This window comes from Lithobates pipiens, unplaced genomic scaffold (assembly GCF_037356315.1).
Source record: "Lithobates pipiens isolate NorthernLeopardFrog02 unplaced genomic scaffold, aLitPip1_a1.2 Scaffold_27, whole genome shotgun sequence".
Classification (NCBI taxonomy): domain Eukaryota; kingdom Metazoa; phylum Chordata; class Amphibia; order Anura; family Ranidae; genus Lithobates; species Lithobates pipiens.
This window is the reverse complement of record NW_027507788.1, coordinates 141663604-141685890: the sequence shown is the minus strand read 5'-3', so window position 1 is coordinate 141685890 and position 22287 is coordinate 141663604. Positions and strand designations below refer to the sequence as shown.

General features: G+C 44.9%; 1 protein-coding gene across 4 annotated transcripts in view; it reads right to left on the bottom strand.

Moving 5' to 3' along the window:
- VWA1 (von Willebrand factor A domain containing 1) overlaps positions 1-22287 on the bottom strand; it is a 193668-nt gene that overhangs the window by 7800 nt on the left and 163581 nt on the right. For all 4 annotated transcript variants that reach the window (XM_077457579.1, XM_077457580.1, XM_077457578.1 and 1 more), the window contains 3 exons: positions 11647-11916; positions 7614-7886; positions 4994-5263 (listed from right to left, as the gene is read on the bottom strand). In XM_077457579.1, coding sequence (XP_077313705.1) covers positions 4994-5263; positions 7614-7886; positions 11647-11916 — 813 coding nt within the window. The remainder of the gene's footprint in view (positions 1-4993; positions 5264-7613; positions 7887-11646; positions 11917-22287) is intronic.

Genomic DNA, 22287 nt, shown 5'->3' with positions numbered 1-22287 from the left:
TTGATCCTGTTCCTTTAAAGCATGAATAACAGCAGAGTGCTTGTGCTGTGTAATTTGGCCCATTCCATCATTTAAAATACCTGGTTGATCCTGCCTGGTGCTGCCCTGTCCTCTGTAAACTGACCACATTTATCATGGCTGCTGAGTCCTGATAATGTGGTCAGTTTACGTGCCTCTGTCATCTGCTGTCTCTCCTCTGTCCTCCCCCCCCGCCTGTCAGCTCATGTCAGTGCCCGCCCCCTCCCTTCCTGCTGCTAAAATAACTGTAATTTTCAGGCTATCCCCAATGTTCGATAATGCTATGTGCCCAGTACGTGTGCTTTATTTAAAAAAATTCTGTTCTATACCTTATTTCAGAGCACCAATTGGCACTCCCAGGATTGCCCTCCACTCTCCTCCCGACTAACTTCAGCGGGGGATTCTCAACCCCTCCCACTGTAGCTGTCAGATTGGGAGAGAGAATGGCGGGCGGTCACCTGAGCACCAAGGGGCGCTCTGAAATAAGGCATTTTTTAAAATAAAGCACACACATTGGGCACATAGCAAAAATTAACACAGTGGGTTTACAACCACTTTTAAGTGGTTTTAAAAGCTTTTATTTTTTTATTTAGCTTAATACATTCTCTGCATTAAGGTAAAAAAACCTTTTGTTTGCAGGATCCCAACCTCCCCCCCCCCCCATGCTCACCCGAGCCAAATCTCGTCCGTCGCTGTGCCCTACAGCAGCGTCTCTCCCTCCGACAGAGAGGCAGCTGGCTGTTGTCAATCAAATTCTGTGATGGGGAAGTGGGAGAGGAGGCTGAGCAGTGTTGTCACAGGCAATGCAGCTGTGGATAGAGCCCACGCAAGTGCCCCCATAGGAATCGTCTTCCTGTGGGTGCACCCGCTGAAGAGGTGGAGCCAGGAGCAAAATTGAGGGACTCCAAAAGAGAAAATCGGGGCTGCTCTTTACAAAACCATTGCATAGAGCAGGTAAGTATAACGAGAAGGTTTACAATCACTTCAGGTTTACCTTTCATTTCTAAAATATATTCTATATTTTCATTTTTAATAGAAAATTATTAAAGTTGCTTCCTGGCATAAAATTATAGGTTGACATTTTGATAAAAAAAAAAAAAAAAAAAAGAAGAGGCGTTCAGGTAAAAAGATGTGGCCATATTGTACTGAATCTCTCCAAAAGCTTAGAGGGCCAATTCGGTATTGCCCGGAAGGATTACCCTTCTATAGCCAGCAACTACATTGCTGGAACTGAAATGGGGGCAGGATAAATGGTGCTGTTGGCCAAAGACTGGCTAATGCCTAATGAGGACTTGCTCACCCTAACCTAAATTAAATTGAATTACACAGTGCTGCGCTAACTTCTTCACTTAGCCAAAACCCGATTACAAGCCTGGTTTAATCTCCAACCTCCTCATCATTTCCTTCATGTATGTTATTAAAATCAATGTACTCACAAAAGGTGCTTGATTTAAGTGCATATAACCTTGAAGATCCTTCCAACCAATTGGTACAAACTGTCGACTGTCAAATCTTCACAGCAGATGTAGGCGCTGTTTCAAGCGTGCATTGGTGACTTACACATTTCAAGGGCATACCCTCTTGATCAAAACAATCTCTCCTTTTTACCTAATACAACTCTATATATACCTCACTATACATGGGTATTTCTTTGCTTGATATTTTTCATTTTTTGTTTTGCCCATAGATCCACTTTGACTATGGCCTCCATTGGATTTACACCTAAGTGTGTAATATATTCAACTGCACATAATTTCTGTATAATACTTTGCATAAATCCCACAACCGTGGTTTTATAACAAAGCTAGCACAGGGTAATTTAATGTGGCTTACTATAGATTTAATTCTAATTTCTAAGCAGGTGCGACTATACCAGTTGTAAAATCCTGCAGAATTCTATTTAGCCAAATCCTAAGAAACAATTTCATGGCATGAACCTTCAACATTTGTCAAGGATATTTCTTGATCCATAATCACGCTGAATGCTATTATACCCCTCTCATTTTATGCTGAGGGCTGCGTGAGGATCTCTAACACTTTCTAGGCTGGCTTCATCTGCTCTTAATATTCAACTTCTGCTCTAGAGATAAGAGAAGATAACCAAGTGGCTTTCAGTGGGAAAAAGGTAATTTATTTTTACAGCAGGACACACACATATTTCTAACATCTCATTCCTACAATAATCAGATAAAGCCCATTGTGGCCTACCATTATTATAGGCAGTTATCATTATCATTCCTTCTAACCACTATTAGGCACCATGAGAAAACAATCATTCATTGTCCACGGTCATCACAACCAAAACTCATCCATTATTAGTAATCACCAAACACCATTTCATCATCTGCACTTAGTTATCATCCACATCATTATTGTCACACTAGATCATTCTTCAATCATCAGTAACCGCCGTCATTATTAGTTGCAGTCATTAATGATACATCATCCTCATTTCAATTATAGTCATCAGTTGTCATCTATTATCATTCAAAATTGTTTTCATCATCATCTTGCATTCCTATGAATATTTGTTATAATTGGTTATTCGCAATCCATTATGAATACTGTACCTAGCCCTGACGTTCCTTTGCCTGGCTAAAGACATCTTGGGGTTTGGAGTGCCACAACCACTTTAACTTAACCCCCCCCCCCCCTTCAAAATTAATAATAATGTGATTTGGTATCAGTGATATGTATTTTATAAATTAATTTCAAATTTAAAAACTGTTCCACTTTAAAGAGGAACTGCAGTCTGCTCACATAATTTGTAATAAAAACATCTTTGCCGTTCTGAAGCTTCCCTCCAATCACTTTGCATATTTTATATATACTGTGATTCTGTACTTGCCAAATATGCTGCAGAAATCTCCCTCCACTGAGTCTGGCTGCAACCATTGTAACTGTGGGCAGCTGAAGCTGCTGCCTGTTCACTTCCTGGATTTACACAGACAAACACCTCCAGTTCTGCAGCCCTGCAGCTCTCATTGGCCCTCTTATGACTCATCCCCCCCTCCCTTCCTGGTATACTCTCACTAGAATGAAAGAGAGAGAGTTGTGCATGATGTCATAAGCTTAGGCTAATAACCAGACAAGAAACAGCAAGTGGGCTGTATAAGGTATTTTCTGCCAGTAAAAAAGTTTTACTATCCAAAGTTAAAACAATATCAGGTTTAATTGATGGAAAGTTGAAAAACAAATAACTGAAGGTTTGCTTTAAAGAAAAGCTGACAGGAGTATAAAAAGCGAAAATCCAGTACCTACACCTACCCCAATGCAGATCCCTGTGCAACAAATTGTTGGACCTTAGAAATGTTACAGAAGTAGCAGATAGGATGCAAGCCCAGGCAATATTAAATGTCAGTATTTGCTGGAGCAGTGTTTCCCCAACTACGGTTCTGCAGAATTCTAGGGCAGTGATTCTCAACTCCTGTCCTCAGGACCCACTAACAGGCCACATTTTAAGTATTACCTTGGGGAGATGCAGACTAGAATACTGCAATCACTGAGCAGCAAATTATATCACCTGTGATGTATTTCGGTTATCTTGCAAACCTGGCCTGTTAGTGGGCCCTGAGGACAGGAGTTGAGAACCACTGTCCTAGGGGATTGTCTGGGTCCCCCCAGGGTGCAGCAAGCATGGGACATAGCTTGCCCTGGATCAGAATCATTAGTTGCCAAGGTGCAGGTGGGCCCGCCGCCAGAAAAAAAAAAAACAATAATGCTCTAGGGCCAGGACGTACAGCGTCATTAGTTGCTATGGGAATGGTGGATGGCTTTCCCGCACCATGCAATGCATGACTCTAACTCAAGGCAGGCAGCATGCAGGACTGCCCTCATCATTTAAGATTTAAGAGAAGACTGAAGTCTACCTCCTTCAGACCTCCTCCACCTCCCTCCCTCTGTCATGCTGCTGGGGCAAAAAGATAGGGCTCTGATGACAGTGTGATTTTGGGTCCCTGTAATGGGAAGACTCATATATAGTGGGTCTCTGATGTGATGGGAAGCTCTCATATACAACGGTGTATTAGGAGGACTTTGACGTGAAGGGTAGACACTGTTGTAAAGGGGGACTCGAATTTAAAGGGAGAGGTGCTTTGAAGTGAAGGGGAGCTTCCGATGTGAAGTTATATTCATTAAGGCAATTGCGTGCATTTGTGATTGCGATTGCGTCCAGGCTCAGGTTTCCTACTGATAAGTAACATTTCCATTTTAGACTAGGGTACCTCTAGATTTTGTATACTTTTAAAGGGTGCGGAAACTGAAAAAAGGTTGCGAAACGCTGTTCTAGAGGACTTTCGGGGGAAGTAGCCGGAAGTTTAAACTAAGAACCACAGGGTGCCTAATCCAGGGGTGGGGTGGCGTTTTTATTTTCCTGACATGTTTGATTTGTTGTACAACTTCAAAAGGCTGCTGCTTTCCATGACCCTGCTCTAATTTTTCCCTTGAATCTGTTCCTCCAATGCTAAAAAAATCTGTAAAAGGTACAATATATGACCCCAACTTTCAGAACCATGGCCATTAATATAGAGTCTACCCTTCTTTGTGGCTATTACAGCCTCCACTCTTTTGGGAACACTTCTCACAATGTGTCTGTGGGAATTGTTGTCCATTCACCCAATTTGCCAGTTTGTAAGGTCAAATACTGACGTTGAACAAGAAGACCTGACTCACAATCAAAGTTTACATTTATGTCAATAGGGTATCAATGCTCTGTCCACGCCACTTGAGTTTTTCCACACCAAGCTTATCAAACAATGTCTTTGTGGAGCTGGCTTTGCGCACATGGTCACACTAATGCTGGATCAGAAAAGAGCCTTCCCCAACCTGTCACAAGGTTGAAAGCGCACAGTTGTCTGAAAGGGTTTTCTGTAGCATTACCAGGACCCTTGAACAGAAACACCTAAACTCAATAATTTGTCCATTTGGCCATATTGTGTATTTCTCTTTGGAATAGTAGACAGTTTTTTTTACTTACCTGGATGCATTTTCACCTTCTTGCACAGGTTTCTTCCAGCACCATTCTTATACACTGGTTTAATGCAGATCTTAGTGGGGGTCCCTTCAGACAGGCCTGTAAGCTCTACACTGTGAGTCTCTGGAGCCACACTAATTGTAGATGAGCGGCCAGCTTGTCTCCGACATCTTATCTGATAGCCCTGTACATCTCCATCTGCAGAGCCCCAAACAGCCTTCAAGCTGTTGGATTGTAGGTCCTCAATGCGCAGGTACTTCACTTTAGTGCCATCTGTATGGGAAGAACATGTTGGAATTGAGACATGAGAAAGAAAACTAAATATAGATTACGTAAACATTTTTTATAATTTGCCAGAACAGTCATTCCACAATGCTGCCAATTTCCTATTTATACTTATAATAATATAGTTCATGCTTGTTCCAGGTCAGTTCTCATGATGTACAGAATGAAAAAAAAAATATGGGCTACCAATGCTAATCTCCCTTTCTAAAAATGCTAGTCACTTTGCTGTCATAATTATCTATTGCAGGCATCACTAAATGGCGGACCGTGGTCCGGATCTGGACAGAGAGACATTCCCATGCAGGCTGCTGCCGTCCTGTCATTTGGGAGCCGGGTCTCGTGCTCTTTCTTGCCTGGTTGCGCTACTGTTTACTTCCTACAGCCCCCGTGCTATTATCCTTGCAGCAGGGCAGAGAACAGGAGAGGTGGCAGGTCTAGGGTGCTGGGTGGTTCTAGCAAGCAAGCAATCAGCTTGTTAACAAGGGTGAGGACAGGGCTCTGAAGGGGGAGGGGGTGAGGACAGGGCTCTGAAGGGGCAGGGGGTGAGGACAGTGCTCCAAAGAAGGACTGAAGACACTGCTGTGAAGGGATTGTGTTAGGGAGGTGCAGGGGGCACTGAAGTTAAGGGAGAATGGTGATGTGAGGGGAGACTGAGGACACTGTTGTAAGTGATGTGAAGGTTACATAGTTAATAAGATTGAATAAAGACACCAGTCCATCCAGTTTAACCTGAGTGTGTGACTACAATTGTCCCTATCCCTGTACATTGCACACTCACATCGGTCTCTACCCTCAAGGAGCCCACAATCCAAGGTCCCCATTCTTATACTAGGGCCAATTTTGGACAGAAGCCAATTAACCTACCAGCATGTCTTTGGAGTGTGTGAGGAAACTGGAGTACCTGGAGGAAACCCACACAAGCACAGGGAGAACATGCAAACTGCAGGCAGGTAGTGTCGTAGTTGAGTTTCGAACCAGCGACCCTTTTTACTGCACTCAGGTTCTCAGTTGTTGTATAAACATGCGATTCGGACCTCTGCTTAAAGAAAATTTTACTGACCAGACCTACGTGAATTTTTATTCTATACCCCTTTTGAGACATTACCCTGAAATTCAGGGCAAAGTAACAGTGTCTATGTATATTTGACTCTCCTACCACGTTATACTTACCTCTGGTGTTCCCATGCCACTCTTGCCTTTGCCTCAGCTGCCACCAAAATACATTGTGCTGGCTAAGGAGGAGCAATGACCTCCTTCGCCATGTGACAGTGCTCAGGCCTAGTGATTGATCAATAGGTCCAAGCACTTCATCATTGGAGAAGGTCACATGTTCCCCTATAAACAAAAAAAGGTGCTACTACCCCAAGTTAATGAAACTCCTGAGCTGTCGGGTGAAGGATGTGTAGTTGCTCAGCTGCTAATGTGCTGAATAGATAAAAGGACAATCCACAACTCCATACATGCTCTTTAAATCAGTCCAAATGTATTGTATCTCCATAAAAGTACAGCAGAGGTAGACACGTTTCACCCGCAATGGCCTTGTTCACAACAATTGTCCTTTATCTATTCATCAAATGTTCCCCTATACCTAGAAGTGCCAAGTATTTTGCAATAACTACCATAGAAGAAGAAAGAGTGCCAGGAAAGCACTGGAGGGGAGAGTATAAAGTGGTTGGGTGGTCAACTTTACACAAACACCGTCCATTTATCCTGACTGTACAAGATGATAGTGTCTCTTCAAGATAAGAATATGCCAGTGTGTGCCATGTATACTTCAATAACAAGGACATGGGCGTCCGCAGGTAGGAGAAAGGGGGGGTTAAGTGCCCCCCCCCCGGCAGGGCTGGTGCTACCTATAGACAAGTGCGAACAATCAGTCAAGCCTTCCATCTGCCTTTTCTGTGGTTAGTAATCCATTTAATTCTCTCTCTTGATTGGAGGGGACTTCTCTATACTAAGGATTGTGTGATGTATCTGTGTGCATGGGGGTGTAATGTATCTGGGTTTAATGTATCTGAGTGTATGGGGGTGTACTGAATCGGGGTGTATTGTATCTGTGAGTAATTGTGTGTATGGGGGGTGTAATGTATCTGGATGTATCTGTACTATGTCTGCAGTCTCTGACCATGAAAATGATGAGAGTCAAAAAGGGGCAGAGCATGGGTGGCCTTAAAATGATGCCCCCCCCCCCGAAAAAAGTTCTGCTGACGCCCAAGAACAAGGAGTGGACATAATGGAGTCTGCAAAGTTTCAGCCTGATATTTTGAATTGCATAACTTTGGTCCAAGCACATATTTTTTCATTTATATTGCAGACCATTTTGTTTGCAGATACTCACTGATCTCTGTGCACGCTATGGCAGACAAAGCCTTCTCCCCTCCAGATTTAAATATGGCAGACACTGTAACCAAGTATGTTGTATTTGATTTTAAGCCTTCTATAATGGTAGTGTTGAACCGGCCATCCACCTGGACTTTCTTCACAGAATTGCTGGGTAATGGTCCATACTGGACTTCATAGCCAATGATACTGTCCAGATGAGGGCCCCAGCTTACTCGGAAACTGTGTGCCGTGGGGTCAGATATCAAAATCTGAGCTGGCCCAAGTTGTTCTGGAAAAAAGTAACATCAGATTAGCACCTGTCCTGGGTACCAGATATTTCACATTGTGCTAATATACCCTAAGCATCACAGCACAACCTATAATGTAAACTGCATCTAAATGCAAAGCTTTTTATTTTTTTGGGATAGTATCACAGAGTTTATCTGAACAAAAAAAAAACGTGCCCCTTGCAGGTTTATACCATAATGTGCTTGTATGTACTGCATAATAGCACATTATGACAAACGGAGCCTGCCAGCACTGTACTGTCACTGCTACCGCTGCTCCTAGTGCTTCCATCTTGACCCACTCTTCCTTCTGGGTTCCATCTCTCAATCTCTTCAGCCCCTTGAATGGCCCAGCCATGATGACATCGCTCCCAGCAGGAGCACAGGAGTCACATTACCACAGTACAGACAGGGTGCCCTAAATGTGTTCTGAGCTGCGCATGTGCGGCTCAGATCACATTACCGCTGACAGACCGGGAGAAGCCACCAGAATCTCTTCTATTATAAAAACACTGCCTGTCAGTGGTTTTAAATTTTTTTACATGAATACCACTTTAAACCCATGTGAAATAGCTAATTGCTGCTTGTGTCCCCACTGATTCAGCCTCTCTTTGTCCGGGTGACCACTGCCACTGGAAATGAAAAGTAGGAAAATCCAAAATTTCAAGTTGTCAGAAGAACAAAAATAGAAGGGAAACCACACATTTCAGGTAAAACTGTCTAAGAGGACATTTCCCAAACGAAAAATCAAAAACGGACATTCCTCACGCATTCCAAAATGGGAAAAAAAAGTTTGGGATTTAGATATACTTTAAAGCAATTGTATAGTTACATTTTTCACCTTGACCTACAGGTAAGCCTATAATAAGGCTTACCTGTAGGTTAAAAGGATATCTCCTAAACCTGTACGGTTTAGGAGATATTCCCCTGGCAATGAGCCGCTGACTTCAGCAGCGCATGCACACTGGGGATTCTCGGCTGAAAGTCCGGCAGAAGCCAGATCCTGCCGGGAAGAAAACTCGCGCGGGAGTGACGACATCGTGGCTCCGGCCACTCTCAGCACCGGGGGCCAAGATACATGGAAGACACGCCGAGGGAACATGTCAGCTCCCTCGGTGTGGACCGAGTGAGATGCCAGCTCCTCGTTCTAAGGTATGTATTTCACAATGAGCTAGTACGCGGTTATGCCTTTTCCCTTACAGGTATAAAAAAAAAAAAAATGAATGCCTTGTGCTGATTCTTTCTTGCACAGTCCAGCCCTGCTGTACGGATGCTGCAGGGGTGTGACCATGGGTTAGTACCAAAGATTCTGAATTAAAACTATGCACACTGCTATAAACACTTCTGTATATCTAGCAAACATTTGCATTCAAACAGGAAATCTTGGTTTACATATAGTGCTTTGAGCAAGCATTTGCCATTTTTCACAGCAGAGTAGGGACTAGCTACAGAGGGATCACTTTGATGCAGTTGACCAGCTTGAACATGTAGTGCAATATATGCAAACCCAAGAATCCCTGTTTAAATGCAAACATTTGCTAGGAATATGTAAAGGTGTATAGTAGTGTGCACAGTGTTCATTCAGGATCTTTACAGAGGCTAATACCACGTCAAATTCAGATACACTACTTGATTTAGGGGAAAAAAAATTTATGATGTATTATTGCATCCTAGAATTCAGCTTTAATGTTAAAACTGCTTTTAGATCTTGTAATTCTTCATTGAATAGGGCTGGAGATGTTTCTTTATATGGACTGGCTACTGGTAGTGGCTTGTGATGCCTGTACACCTGAGTATTCAAAACATGCAGGTGACACTATGGGGGTCATTTTATAAAACATGAATTTCACAAGCATTTGTCCAGTTGCACAATTTTTTCCCATAGTTTTTTTCCTAATACGACTTCCTTTGATTGTAAGCTCCATCTAGTGGCCAAACTATAGTATACAGTGGTGTGAAAAAGTGTTTGCCCCCTTCCTCATTTCCTGTTCCTTTGCATGTTTGTCACACTTAAGTGTTTCGGAACATCAAACCAATTTAAACAATAGTCAAGGACAACACAAGTAAACACAAAATGCAATTTGTAAATGAAGGTGTTTATTATTAAAGGTGAAAAAAAATCCAAACCATCATGGCCCTGTGTGAAAAAGTGATTGCCCCCCTTGTTAAAACATACTATAACTGTGGTTGTCCACACCTGAGTTAAATTTCTCTAGCCACACCCAGGCCTGATTATTGCCACACCTGTTCACAATCAAGGCATCACTTAAATAGGAGCTGCTTGACACAGTAAGGTCCACCAGAAGATCCTTAAAAGCTACACATCATGCCGAGACCCAAAGAAATTCAGGAACAATTGAGAAAGAAAGTAATTGAGATCTATCAGTCTGGAAAGGGTTATAAAGCCATTTCCAAAGCTTTGGGAATCCAGCGAACCACAGTGAGAGCCATTATCCACAAATGGCGAAGACATGGAACAGTGGTGAACCTTCCCAGGAGTGGCCGGCCGCCCAAAATTACCCCAAGAGCGCAGCGACGACTCATCCAAGAGGTCACAAAAGACCCCACAACAACGTCCAAGGAACTGCAGGCCTCCCTTGCCTCAGTTAAGGTCAGCGTTCATGCCTCCACCATCAGGAAAAGACTGGGCGAAAATGGCCTGCATGGCAGAGTTCCAAGGAGAAAACCACTGCTGAGCAAAAAGAACATCAAAGCTCGTCTCAATTTCTCCACAACACATCTTGATGATCCCCAAGACTTTTGGGACAACATTCTGTGGACCGATGAGACAAAAGTGGAACTCTTTGGAAGGTGTGTGTCCAAGTATATCTGGCGTAGAAGGAACACTGCATTTCATAAAAAGAACATTATACCAACAGTAAAATATGGTGGTGGTAGTGTGATGGTCTGGGGCTGTTTTGCTGCTTCAGGACCTGGAAGACTTGCCGTGATAAAAGGAACTATGAATTCTGCTGTCTACTAAGAGATCCTGAAGGAGAATGTCCGACCATCTGTTCGTGTACTCAAGCTGAAACGAACTTGGGTTCTGCAGCAGGACAATGATCCTAAACACACCAGCAAGTCCACCACCGAATGGCTGAAGAAAAACAAAATGAAGACTTTGGAGTGGCCTAGCCAAAGTCCTGACCTGAATCCTATTGAGATGTTGTGGTATGACCTTAAAAAGGCCGTTCGTGCTCGAAAACCCTCTAATGTAACTGAATTAGGACAATTCTGCAAAGATGAGTGGGCCAAAATTCCTCCAGGACGCTGTAAAAGCCTCATTGCACGTTATCGCAAACGCTTGGTTGCAGTTGTTGCTGCTAAGGGTGGCCCAACCAGTTATTAGGTTTAGGGGGCAATCACTTTTTCACACAGGGCCATGATGGTTTGGATTTTTTTTCACCTTTAATAATAAACACCTTCATTTACAAATTGCATTTTGTGTTTACTTGTGTTGTCCTTGACTATTGTTTAAATTGGTTTGATGTTCCGAAACACTTAAGTGTAACAAACATGCAAAGGAACAGGAAATGAGGAAGGGGGCAAACACTTTTTCACACCACTGTATTTTTCTGAAATACTTTGGTGAAAATATCCAGAATTTTTGCCACTAGATGGAGCTGATGATCATAGAAAGTCATAGTATTAGAGAAAATACGGGGAAGATTTGTGTAGCCTGTACAAATAATGGTGACATTTGTCCGAAGTCTCCTAAAACCTAAGGGCTGCCTGTTCAATGTTCACCATAGGAGAAATTACCTGGAAGAGTTGCAATCTGGATGGACTGTGGAGGGACATATTGAACATTAGCTTCAGAATGCAGCGTAGCCTGGTATTTGGTGTCTGGGTTTAGATTGCTAATCAGCACGGTGGTCTCATCAGCAGTCAACATTTTCCTCTTCTGTGGATCGGATACCAGACCATACTCCAGAACGTAGGGACCTCTGTCTGTGGTCAGCCTTGACCAGGAGAGTCGAAAACTTAACGTTGATATGTCCCAGGCGTGAAGGTTTCTCTTTTGTATCAGTTCTGTGAATGCGAGGAGGTCTTACGTCAGTAAATAGTGTTTGCATCTAAAATGGCCAAACCCTCATATAGTTAAAAAAAAACAAAAAAAAAAAACAGTAATTCAATCTATTTAAAAACATTTTAACGACATCCCATAATGCAAAAATGTGCACACATTTTGTGATTGTTCCTTAACCGCTTCAGCCCCAGAAGATTTTACCCCTTCCTGACCAGAGCACTCAATATATTTTACTTTTTGCTATAATAAATATCCCCCAAAAATATATATAAAAAACAAAAAGAAAAAGAAAAATCGCAATAAGCATCTATTGATTGGTTTGCGCAAAGATTATTGCATCTACAAAATAGGGGATAATTTTATGGCATTTTTTATAATTTTTTTTTTACTAGTAATGGCAGCGATCTGCGATTTTTATTGGGACTGCAACATTATGGCGGACACATCGGACACTTTTGACACATTTTTGGGACCATTGGCATTTATACATTGGCATTTGGTCACTGGCAGGGAAGGGGTTAATCCTTAGGGGCGATCAAGGGGTTAATTGTGTTCCCTCTCTGTGTTCTAACTGTAGGGGGGGAAGAGGACTGTCTAGGGGAAATGACAGATCGCTGTTCATACTTTGTATGAACAGACGATAAGTCACCTCTCCCCTCAGAGAACTGGAAACTGTGTGCTTACACACACAGATCCCGGTTCTCGGTGTGTCAGCAGCAATTGCTGTAGCACGGCAGGCAGTTGTATCGGCTCCGGGGGCGAGCAGTGCACATGCTCACGCCCCTAATGGCACAGGGCGAAGCGACTTTTCATAACGTTTGTTTCGCCCAGCTGTGCCATTCTGCTACAGTAAAACTGCGGAGGCTGGCTGGCAAGTGGTTAAAGTGGTTGTAAAGGCAGGTTTTTTATCTTAATGAATTCTATTCATTAAGATAAAAAGCCTTTGTGTGCAGCATCCCACCTTGGCCCTTCTAATACTTACCTGAGGTCTGAGATTCTCCCTCCTGATTGGCCGAGACACAGCAACGACGTCATTGGCTGCCACTGCTGTCAACCAAAGTTCACCAGACAATCAGGGGAGAGAGGATGGGCCTGGATATGAATCGACACAGGGGGCTGTGAGTCAGATCGGCTGCCCCCATAGCAAGGTGCTTGCTGTGGGAGCATTGAACAGGAAGTATGTGCCAGGATCACAGAACAGGGCCCGAGAAGAGGAGGATCAGGGCTGCTCTGTGAAATCCACTGCAACAGAGCTGGTAAGTATAACATGTTTGTTATTTTTACAGGGAAAAAAAATAGACTTTACAGTTTAGATTGTAAGAGCCCTAAAAAAAAGCTGAGCTCCCATGGTGCACTGGGAGATTTCCCTGCTCTGTACAAGTGATGCTGCCAGTTGGTATGATGTATTATAGTCAGATATACTGTAGAATATAAAGGTGTCTGTCACTGGGCTTGCTTATAAGCACCACTCCTATTGCAAGGAAATGATTACCATTATTTCTGGGATAACACTAGCAGTACATTGATTTCATTGGCAGGTCTGAGTTAATCTTTTTTTACCTCATAGCTTACCACCCTAAGCCCCTTTGCATCACTTTAAGGAGGTCTTTATGCCTGGAGGCAGGAGGGATCGGCTGATCACGTGACCACTGTGACTGGCTGTCACAGTGATCACATGACTGGGAGCCAGTCCTGATGGCTCCCAATTATTAGTAGAGACCAAGAAGCTGGCTTGGACAGTTTGGTCACTGTGCTGGGTAGGGTTGCCACCTGTACGCTTTTCTCCCGGACAGTCCAGTTTTTGAATGAGGTGTTCAGATTTAATTCTGCCCCAGACCCAGACACATCATTCATATGGACTGCACAGAGACTTCCCCTCTCCCTGACAGCAGCTTGGTTCAGCAGAGCACAGTGTCAGTGTATCAAAGATCCTCCCCTCCTCCTCCTCCTCTGTTCTGTACACACGAGGAGGAGGGGGGAGCAGGGACACACTGATCTCAGGTGTGTAGAAAGGTTTTATTATGCTCTGTAGATGGAGGGGGGAGGGGGAGAGCAGCTGGAAAGGAGGACAAAGTAGAAAAATAGGATTTTTATAACAGCCTACCTGTAAAATCCTTTTCTTGGAGTACATCATGGGACACAGCACCTTAAGTAATAACTTAATGGGTATATAGTCACCTTCAGGGGATGGACACTGGTATACCCAATCCAGGAAGTTCACTCCCTATATAACCCCTTCTCCTTCCAGGAGCACATCAGTTTCTGTAGCAAGGCAATATACTTAAACCTCAAAAAGAGGGGAGGGACGACTGTGTCCCATGATGTACGCCAAGAAAAGGATTTTACAGGTAAGCTGTTATAAAAAATTCTGTTTTCTTTATCGTACATCATGGGACACAGAGCCTTAAGTAATAACTTAATGGGACGTCCCATAGCAATGCTACTTGAGGGGAGGGAGACACAACCCGCAGGGTACCCCCAGACTTGAGGACCTATACTGCTGCCTGCAGCACACTGCACCCGAAGGCGATATTCTCATACCTCCTTACATCCACCTGATAACATTTTGTGAATGTATTCACTGAAGACGAAGCTGCGGCCTTACAGATGTGGGCCATGGAGGCCTGGTGACGCATTGCTCAAGAAGCACTAACCGCCCTGGTAGAGTGCGCTTTGACTTGAAAGGGGGAATCTTACCCCCTTAAATTATAAGTCTGAATTATAACTTGCCAAATCCACTTAGCGCCAGTGGATTTAGACGCTGCCTGTCCTTTCTTAGGACCCTCTGGCAGAATGACTAGGACATCAGTCTTTCTTTTTTTTTTAAAGGTGTTTATTTTAAAAATTTTGAACATACATAAAGCATACAAAGCAAACAGTACACATGTCAAAGAGTCTCCCTCAAGAGGTGAATACAGAGGCATCGATGAAGATACCCCGCTGGAGTAAACCAAACTGTTACCATTATATGCTTAACCACTTCCCACCCGGCCAATGCATATATACGGCCGGGTGGGAGCTGTCTACTCCTGATAGGACGTTCAGAAACGTCCTTCAGAAGTAGCGGGATCGCGCGCGCGTGCCCGCGCAGCGGCGCGATCCCGATGTGCTCGTGTCACCCGGACACGGCACATCTCGGATCGGCAGAAGGGCTCTGTGATTGGCCCTCCTGATCACATGACGGCCGTGTCCAATCACGGCCGTCATGTGATGTAAACAAACAGCCGGTTGCTAGGCAATCGGCTCTCCTCTCCTCACACGGAAGTCATCGCTGAGGAGAGGAGAGCAGAACGCTGCAGCTGGCTGATGATCAGTGAGTATGGGCTGCTTTTTACTCACCGATCATCAGTGTAGTGTCAACACACAACACACCACACAGTACAAACACAGTCCCCACATATGTCCCCAAAACACACATGTCCCCAAAACATACATGTCCCCAAATAATAAAAACACATGTCCCTAATAATAAAAACATGTCCCCCACATATGTCCCACTAAAATCACATGTCCCAATGATTATCTGCACACATATGTACGTGATCACCTGCACACATATGTACATGATCATTTGCGTACATATGTCCGTGATCACACAAACCAATTATTATACACTTAACGGAATTTTTTTTACCAAAAACATGTAGCAGAATACATTTTGGCTTAAATTTATGACAAAATTAGATTTTATTGGATTTCTTTTCAAATAGAAAAAAGAAAATATTGTTTTTTTTCCAAATTTCCGCTTTTTTTGCGCTTATATCGCAAAAAAACAAAAAACGGAGTCGTGAATAAATAACACCAAAATAAAGCTCTATTTGTGCGAACAAAATGATAACAATTTCATTTGGGTACAGTGTAGCATGACCGCGCAATTGTCACTGAAAGCGCTAGAGCGATGAAAGCTGAAAATTGGGCTGGGAAGGAAGGGGGTGAAAGTGCCCTGTATTGTAGTGGTTAAACATAGAAAAACCCCAACAAAACAAAGACACAACAACATACATACCAACATTCCCTCACACACACCCATCACACTCACACCTGTCACCGTCCCACTATGCAGTATCAATTTAACATAAATATCTGCCACATAAGGTCATACAATAGCTGATTACCACCCTGTTTCGTTCCCCCCCCCCCCCCCCATACCCGGAACCACCATCTACAGAGCCCGAGCCTCCGGCCCTACCCCCGCAGCCCCCCCAGGGGGGTCCTGCGAGGATAGGACCATCCCCCAGAATGAACCAGAGACATCCAACCATGGTTGCCACACCTTATGAAACTTTTTCAAGCAAGCTCTGTGTTTATACACCATTTTAAATTTATGGAGTTCACCAGTAATAATACCATACAGTGATTGAATTCTGGGAGGAACATTTTCTTTTCAGTGCAATAAAATTACTTTACGTGCATAAAATAAAATGGTACGCAGAAGAGTCCGAGCTGACGCCCTGTGGACAAAGTCATTTAATATACCCAGCAGCCCCACCTCAGGGGTTTGAGGCACCGGGAGAGCAAGATGATCATCAAAGAATGTAAACAGGTCCGTCCAATACGCATCCAGTCCAGGACAACTCCAAAACATATGAAATAAATCAGCATTATCGTGAGTACATCTAGGACACAAGACCTCAGTTCTCAAACCCATTCTAGCCAGTCTAGCCGGAGTATAATGCAGCTGATGAATAAACTTAAACTGAACATATTGGTTGGAAGTGCTGATAATATCCTGGAAGCAGGTTTCAGTAGTTTCCTCCCACCCCTCCTCTACCAGGGCAGGTATCAAACGCTTCCACTTCACATATGAATTGCGAAATGGGTCTGCTCCTACCCTGGAGAGGTGATCATAAAAAGTTGTAACCTGTTTAGTAAAATCCGGGAAAGACATCAGGTCCTCCATAGGGGACTCCTGAAGCTCTATGTGCAAGGAACCAAACTGCGCCCGAATGGCATGTTTAAGAAGTAGATACTTGTAGAAAAATGTATGATCTAGTGAGAAGGTACCCCGTAAGTTTTCAAAGGATTCAAACTCATTTCCCTTGATGATATGGGACAAGCGCAGAACATGCAGCCTAGACCACCATTGGGAGTCTGGATGCCCCTGTAGTTCAGGTATACTGGGATTGTCCCATAGCGGGGTTTGTGGTGACCTGCCTGGGGTAGAAATAGAAAGGAGCTTCTCTCCCTCTCTCCAGGCCAGTAGACCCACCTCCATAGGGGAAAATCTAGAGCATTTAGAATTTAGAGCCCTGTGCAGTACGTCATTAACCGAGTCAAACGGGGCATGGAGGATTGACATGAGAGTGGCGGAGGGGGGCTGAGGGTTGGAATGCAGCCAATCATATATATAGGTCAGTTGGGAGGCAAGGAAATACTTGCCTAAGTTCGGGTGGGCCAGGCCTCCTTTCGATTTAGAGGATTGCAAAGATGTCTTGGCGAACCGCGGATGGGAGCGGATGGGAGTTTTGCCAGATAAAGGAGGACACACTGGATTCTATTTTCAAAAATACCTTTTTTGGGAGATAGACCGGGGCGGCTCGAAAACATTATAGAAATTTTGGGAGGAATATCATTTTAAAGATGTTAATACGACCTATTAAGTTGAGAGGGAGAGTTGCCCATGCTTGAAGTCTGTCAACCATCTGCTTTGTGATTCGGGCAATATTTAAGGCTTCATATTTGGGGAGCTCGTTATGTATCTGAATGCCCAGATATTTGAATGACTGGGACGTCTGAAGTTTAGAGGTGTTCAAGTAATCGTAGGAGCAGCGAGGGCCAATGGGAAAAGCTATCGACTTATCCCAACCTACCCTCAGACCAGACACGTCCCCAAACTCCTCAACCACCCGCATGAGTCCATGGAAGGAGCTTTCCTTACCATCTAAATAAATCAAGGCATCATCTGCATACAAAGATATCTTTTCCTCCAGTAATCCTACTCGGATGCCCCCTATCCCCGAAGCCTGCCGCCAGGGCCAAGGGCTCAATGGCGATGGCGAACAGGAGCGGGGACAGGGGACACCCTTGTCTAGTCCCCCTAAACAACCAAAATGGTGACGAAACATCTCTATTAGTTCTCACCCTCGCACTCGGCTTAGCGTATAGCAAGCGGACCCATTTTGTAAATAGTGGGCCAAAGCCCATGTTAGCCATTGTCTCCCACAAAAATGACCAACGCACCGTATCAAATGCCTTTAACACATCTAAGGACAATACCAGGCTACTATGTTTATCCCTACATGCTCTATGGATATGTAGATATAATCTGCGTATGTTGTCAAAAGTGCTACGTCCGGGCATAAACCCAGCCTGATCTGGCGAGATTAATGCAAGTATAACTTTTTGCAAACGAAGAGCCAATATCTTGGCCAAAATTTTTGCGTCATGCTTTAGGAGGGAGATAGGACGGTAGGACTCACATAGCAATTTGTTTTTGCCCGGCTTGGGCAAAACCACTATCAGGGCTTCATTCATGGAGTCAGGAAGAGATCCCACGTTCAAAGACGCTCTGTACGTGAGGAGTAGTTTAGGGGCTACCAGTTCAGTATAGGTCTGGTACCACGCCGAAGGGATACCATCAAGGCCGGGAGCCTTCGATGGCGGTAGGGAACCTATCGCTGCCTCCACCTCCTCAAGAGTAATTTCCTGCTCAAGGAGGTCTCGCTGGGCCTCCTCCAGTCCAGGAAACACCAACGACGAGAAAAAACCCCAAAATGTAGCCTCCGATGGGGGCACTGGATTGTCATAAAGTCTGCTGTAGTATGAGGTAAATTCCTGATTTATCGCCACCAGGTCTTCAGTAGTAGAACCATTGGGCAGTTGTATGGCAGAGATGGAACTATCCAGATAATCCGTATGAGCAAGGAAGGCTAATAGCCTCCCATTCTTACCCCCGTGTTCATGTAGTTTTGCTGTCAGGTTTAGTTGTTGTAGTTTAGTCGTGTCTACAAGATGCAATTGCAACAATGGGCATTCGTCAGTTCACCTCGAGTAGTCTCCGTCGGGTTGAGCGTATGCCTACGTTTAGCCTCCTCAAGGGAACGTTCGAGATCCAGTTGTTGGGCCCTCCCCGCTCGTCTATGATGCTTAATACGGATATGTACGAACCGCGCAATACCGCTTTAAAGGCATCCCAGGTAGGACCCGCTGCCGTGGTGCCAATGTTCGTGGACCAGTAGTCTGTCATATCTGAGGGAATGGCCTCTTGTATCCCCGGCGTGGACACCCACAAGGGGCTAAGTTTCCACACCCTAAATGAAGGACAGTGCCCCAGGGAAAGGGTAACCTGCAGTAGTGAGTGATCCGACACTGTTTGAGAGATATATTTAATTGCCCTGACGACCGGCAGGAAACTCCCGGTGGCCAGTGCATAGTCTAGTCTGGACAGAGAGCCATACGTTTTGGATTGACAGGAGAATACCTTTACCCCCGGGAACTTCCAACGCTAAATATCAACATATCCATATGCCTCACACCATTTACTATTTACTATAACCGATCCAAATCAGGCTGTAGTACTGAGTTGAAATCCCCCACAATAAACATAGGGCAAACAGGTACTCAAATCGGAGAATACCGTGGCCGTGGCTGGCGGAGGAACATAGATTGTGACCAGAATGACAGGAGTTCTCAGCACCGTGGCATGTAACACTAAAAATTGACCCCTGGGGTCCGAGATCACCTGATGGCACTCAAACTGTAGCCCTTTGCGTATTAAGATGGCCACCCCACGAGCATAGTTGGAGTAAGTGGAGTGAAAGTTGTGAGCCACCCAACACTTTAACGCAAGGATTTTTGGGCCCACCAGATGAGTCTCCTGAAGACAAAGAATATGCGGGTGTAGTCGTTTAATCTGCTCAAACACCAATGCACGCTTAAATTTAGAATTCAGCCCCCGAACATTCCAGGAGCATATGTTTACCTCAGCAATGGGAGGGTTGGGAATAGCACACAAACGGGAACAAGCGGGTGCTGCCCGCCCAGGAACCCCAAAACAGTCCCTCGCCAGACAGCCAGAGCCACAGTACCTCCAGCGGGACAGGGTGACACATACATACTCCCATCCATCCACACACCACACACTCCACACCCATACAGACAACAAATAAAGAGCTGCCAAGTAGCAGCAACAACCCTGCCCTGCTCCCACGGAAATGGAGCGGGCTTGTACCCAAAACTAGGGCCATGCGTGGGGCGCATGGCCTAATAGCCATGCAATTAACCGCAACTAGTCAACTTCACCACAATGTGGCTCAAGATCGTTCTGCCTGGAGCAGCTCCCAGGTACTCATCCAAAAAATGGAGGAGAAAAAAAGTCCTGCAACATAAAAAAATAAATCATGTCAGTCCCAACATGTTTCAATAAGAGCAGCAGAGACCCGCCTCCCTGACCAAAGGCAGTTGCAAAAAAAAAAAGGGGGGCATAGAAGAAAATAGAAACGATAACCATCCAGGCCAATATCCTTCAGGCAGGATCTTGAGGAGGTTGGGGTAGGGATTCCCACCATGCAAGGACGTTCTTGGGTGACTGGAAGAAAAGAACCTTCTCCTGATAGACAATGCGCAGGGTAGCCGGGAATATCATGGAGTACTTCACTGCGTGTTCTCTCAGCTTTTGTTTAACAGACTGGAAATGCGCCCGTTGGTTGCGAACAGCCACAGAATAATCTGGATACAGTGACACAGCAGCATTATTGATCTTCAAGCTGCCTTTCACTCTGGCCGCCTGCAGTATAGCATCTCTGTCTCTGTAGTTCAGCAACCTAATAACCATAGTACGTGGCGGATTGCCTGCGGGGAGAGGTCTGCCTGGGACTCTGTGAGCCCGTTCTATCACAAAGCAGGGGGACAGGGTGTCACGGCCAAACTCCTGCTCAAGCCAACTTTCCAAAAAGGCCACTGGGTCAGACCCCTCTACCCGCTCAGGAAGACCCACCAGCCTCAGGTTGTTGCGTCTGAGGCGGTTCTCGAGGTCGTCCACCTTGTTTTCCAGGGAGGCTATTTTACCCCCCGCAGTATTGAGTTTAGGCCATATGGGGTCAACTGCATCCTCCAAGTCACTAATACGTTTCTCAGTCTCATCCACCCTTCCGCGTATTTTCTGAACATCCTGTCTCAGCAATGTAAAGTCACTTCTAATTTCAGCCACAGTCCCCATTAGAGCAGCATGGTTTACCTTGGTGTGCAGCACATCGGCAAGCGTTGGGCCCCGGCCGCTCCCCTCCGCCTCCTCTCCCTCTGAGATCTGTGACTCCAGGATCGGGGGGACCGGATGTCCCGGGGAGGACAGCAGAGAGGATTCCCCAAAGAGATCCGGCGTAGAGGCTGGAGAATCACAGAGCTCCGCGGTGGTGGTCCGGCGGCCATCTTGGCCCGAGCGTGTGTGCGCAGACATTCACGCCGGCGGCTGCCTTCTGCATTTGCCCATCCGCCGATATCACCTGCCAGGGAAGCGGGGGGGTCCTCCGGTGCAGTCGGTGTCTTTCGATCGGCGGTTAGTGCGGGATTAACCCAGGATGGAGCAGGATTGTAGCGGGAGAAGGCGGAGCTACTCAGAAAGACGTCCGCTCACATGACCACCTAGGCCACGCCCCTAGGACATCAGTCTTTCTAATCTGAGCAGTTGTCTTTAAATATATTTTCACTTCTCTCACCACATCAAGACAATGTGACTTCTCTTCCCTGGAACATGGTTTTGGAAAAAACAATGGAAGGACAATATCTTGGTTCAGGTGAAAATCTGAAACCACTTTTGGCAAAAAGTCTGGACCAGGGTGTAATACCACTCTCCTCATGAATAATCAAATATGGCTCTGTACAAGAAAGAGCAGCCAATTCCGATACCCTCCTTGCTGAGGATATAGCAACCAAAAATACCAACTTCCTTATCAAAAGGAGTAAGGGAATATGTTGTATCGGTTCAAATGGCTGTTTTTGTAACACTGACATAACTAAGTTCAAGTCTCAAGGGTTCAAAGGAGGTTTGACTGGCGGATTAAGCCACATCACCCCTTGCATAAAACCCCAGACTAAAGAATGTGTAGCAAGCAGTCTTTGAAATAAGCCCCTAATTGTAGAAAGGCAAGAATTCTGCCTACAATATATCTCCGAGGGTGCCAACCCTTGGATTCACACCAGGAAACATAAGGAAACATAAGCCCTCCAAACCCTATAATATATAGTTCTGGAAGCTGGTTTCCTTGCATTAATCAGGGTAGAGATAACTGACCCGGAAAGTCCACTTTTCTTCAGAATATGGGTTTCAATGGCCAAGCCGTTAAATTTAGAGACTGTAAGGTAAGATGGAATATCAGCCTCTGTGAGAGTAGGTCTGGCCGTAGTGTGAGGGATCATGGACCCTCCACTGCCATCTT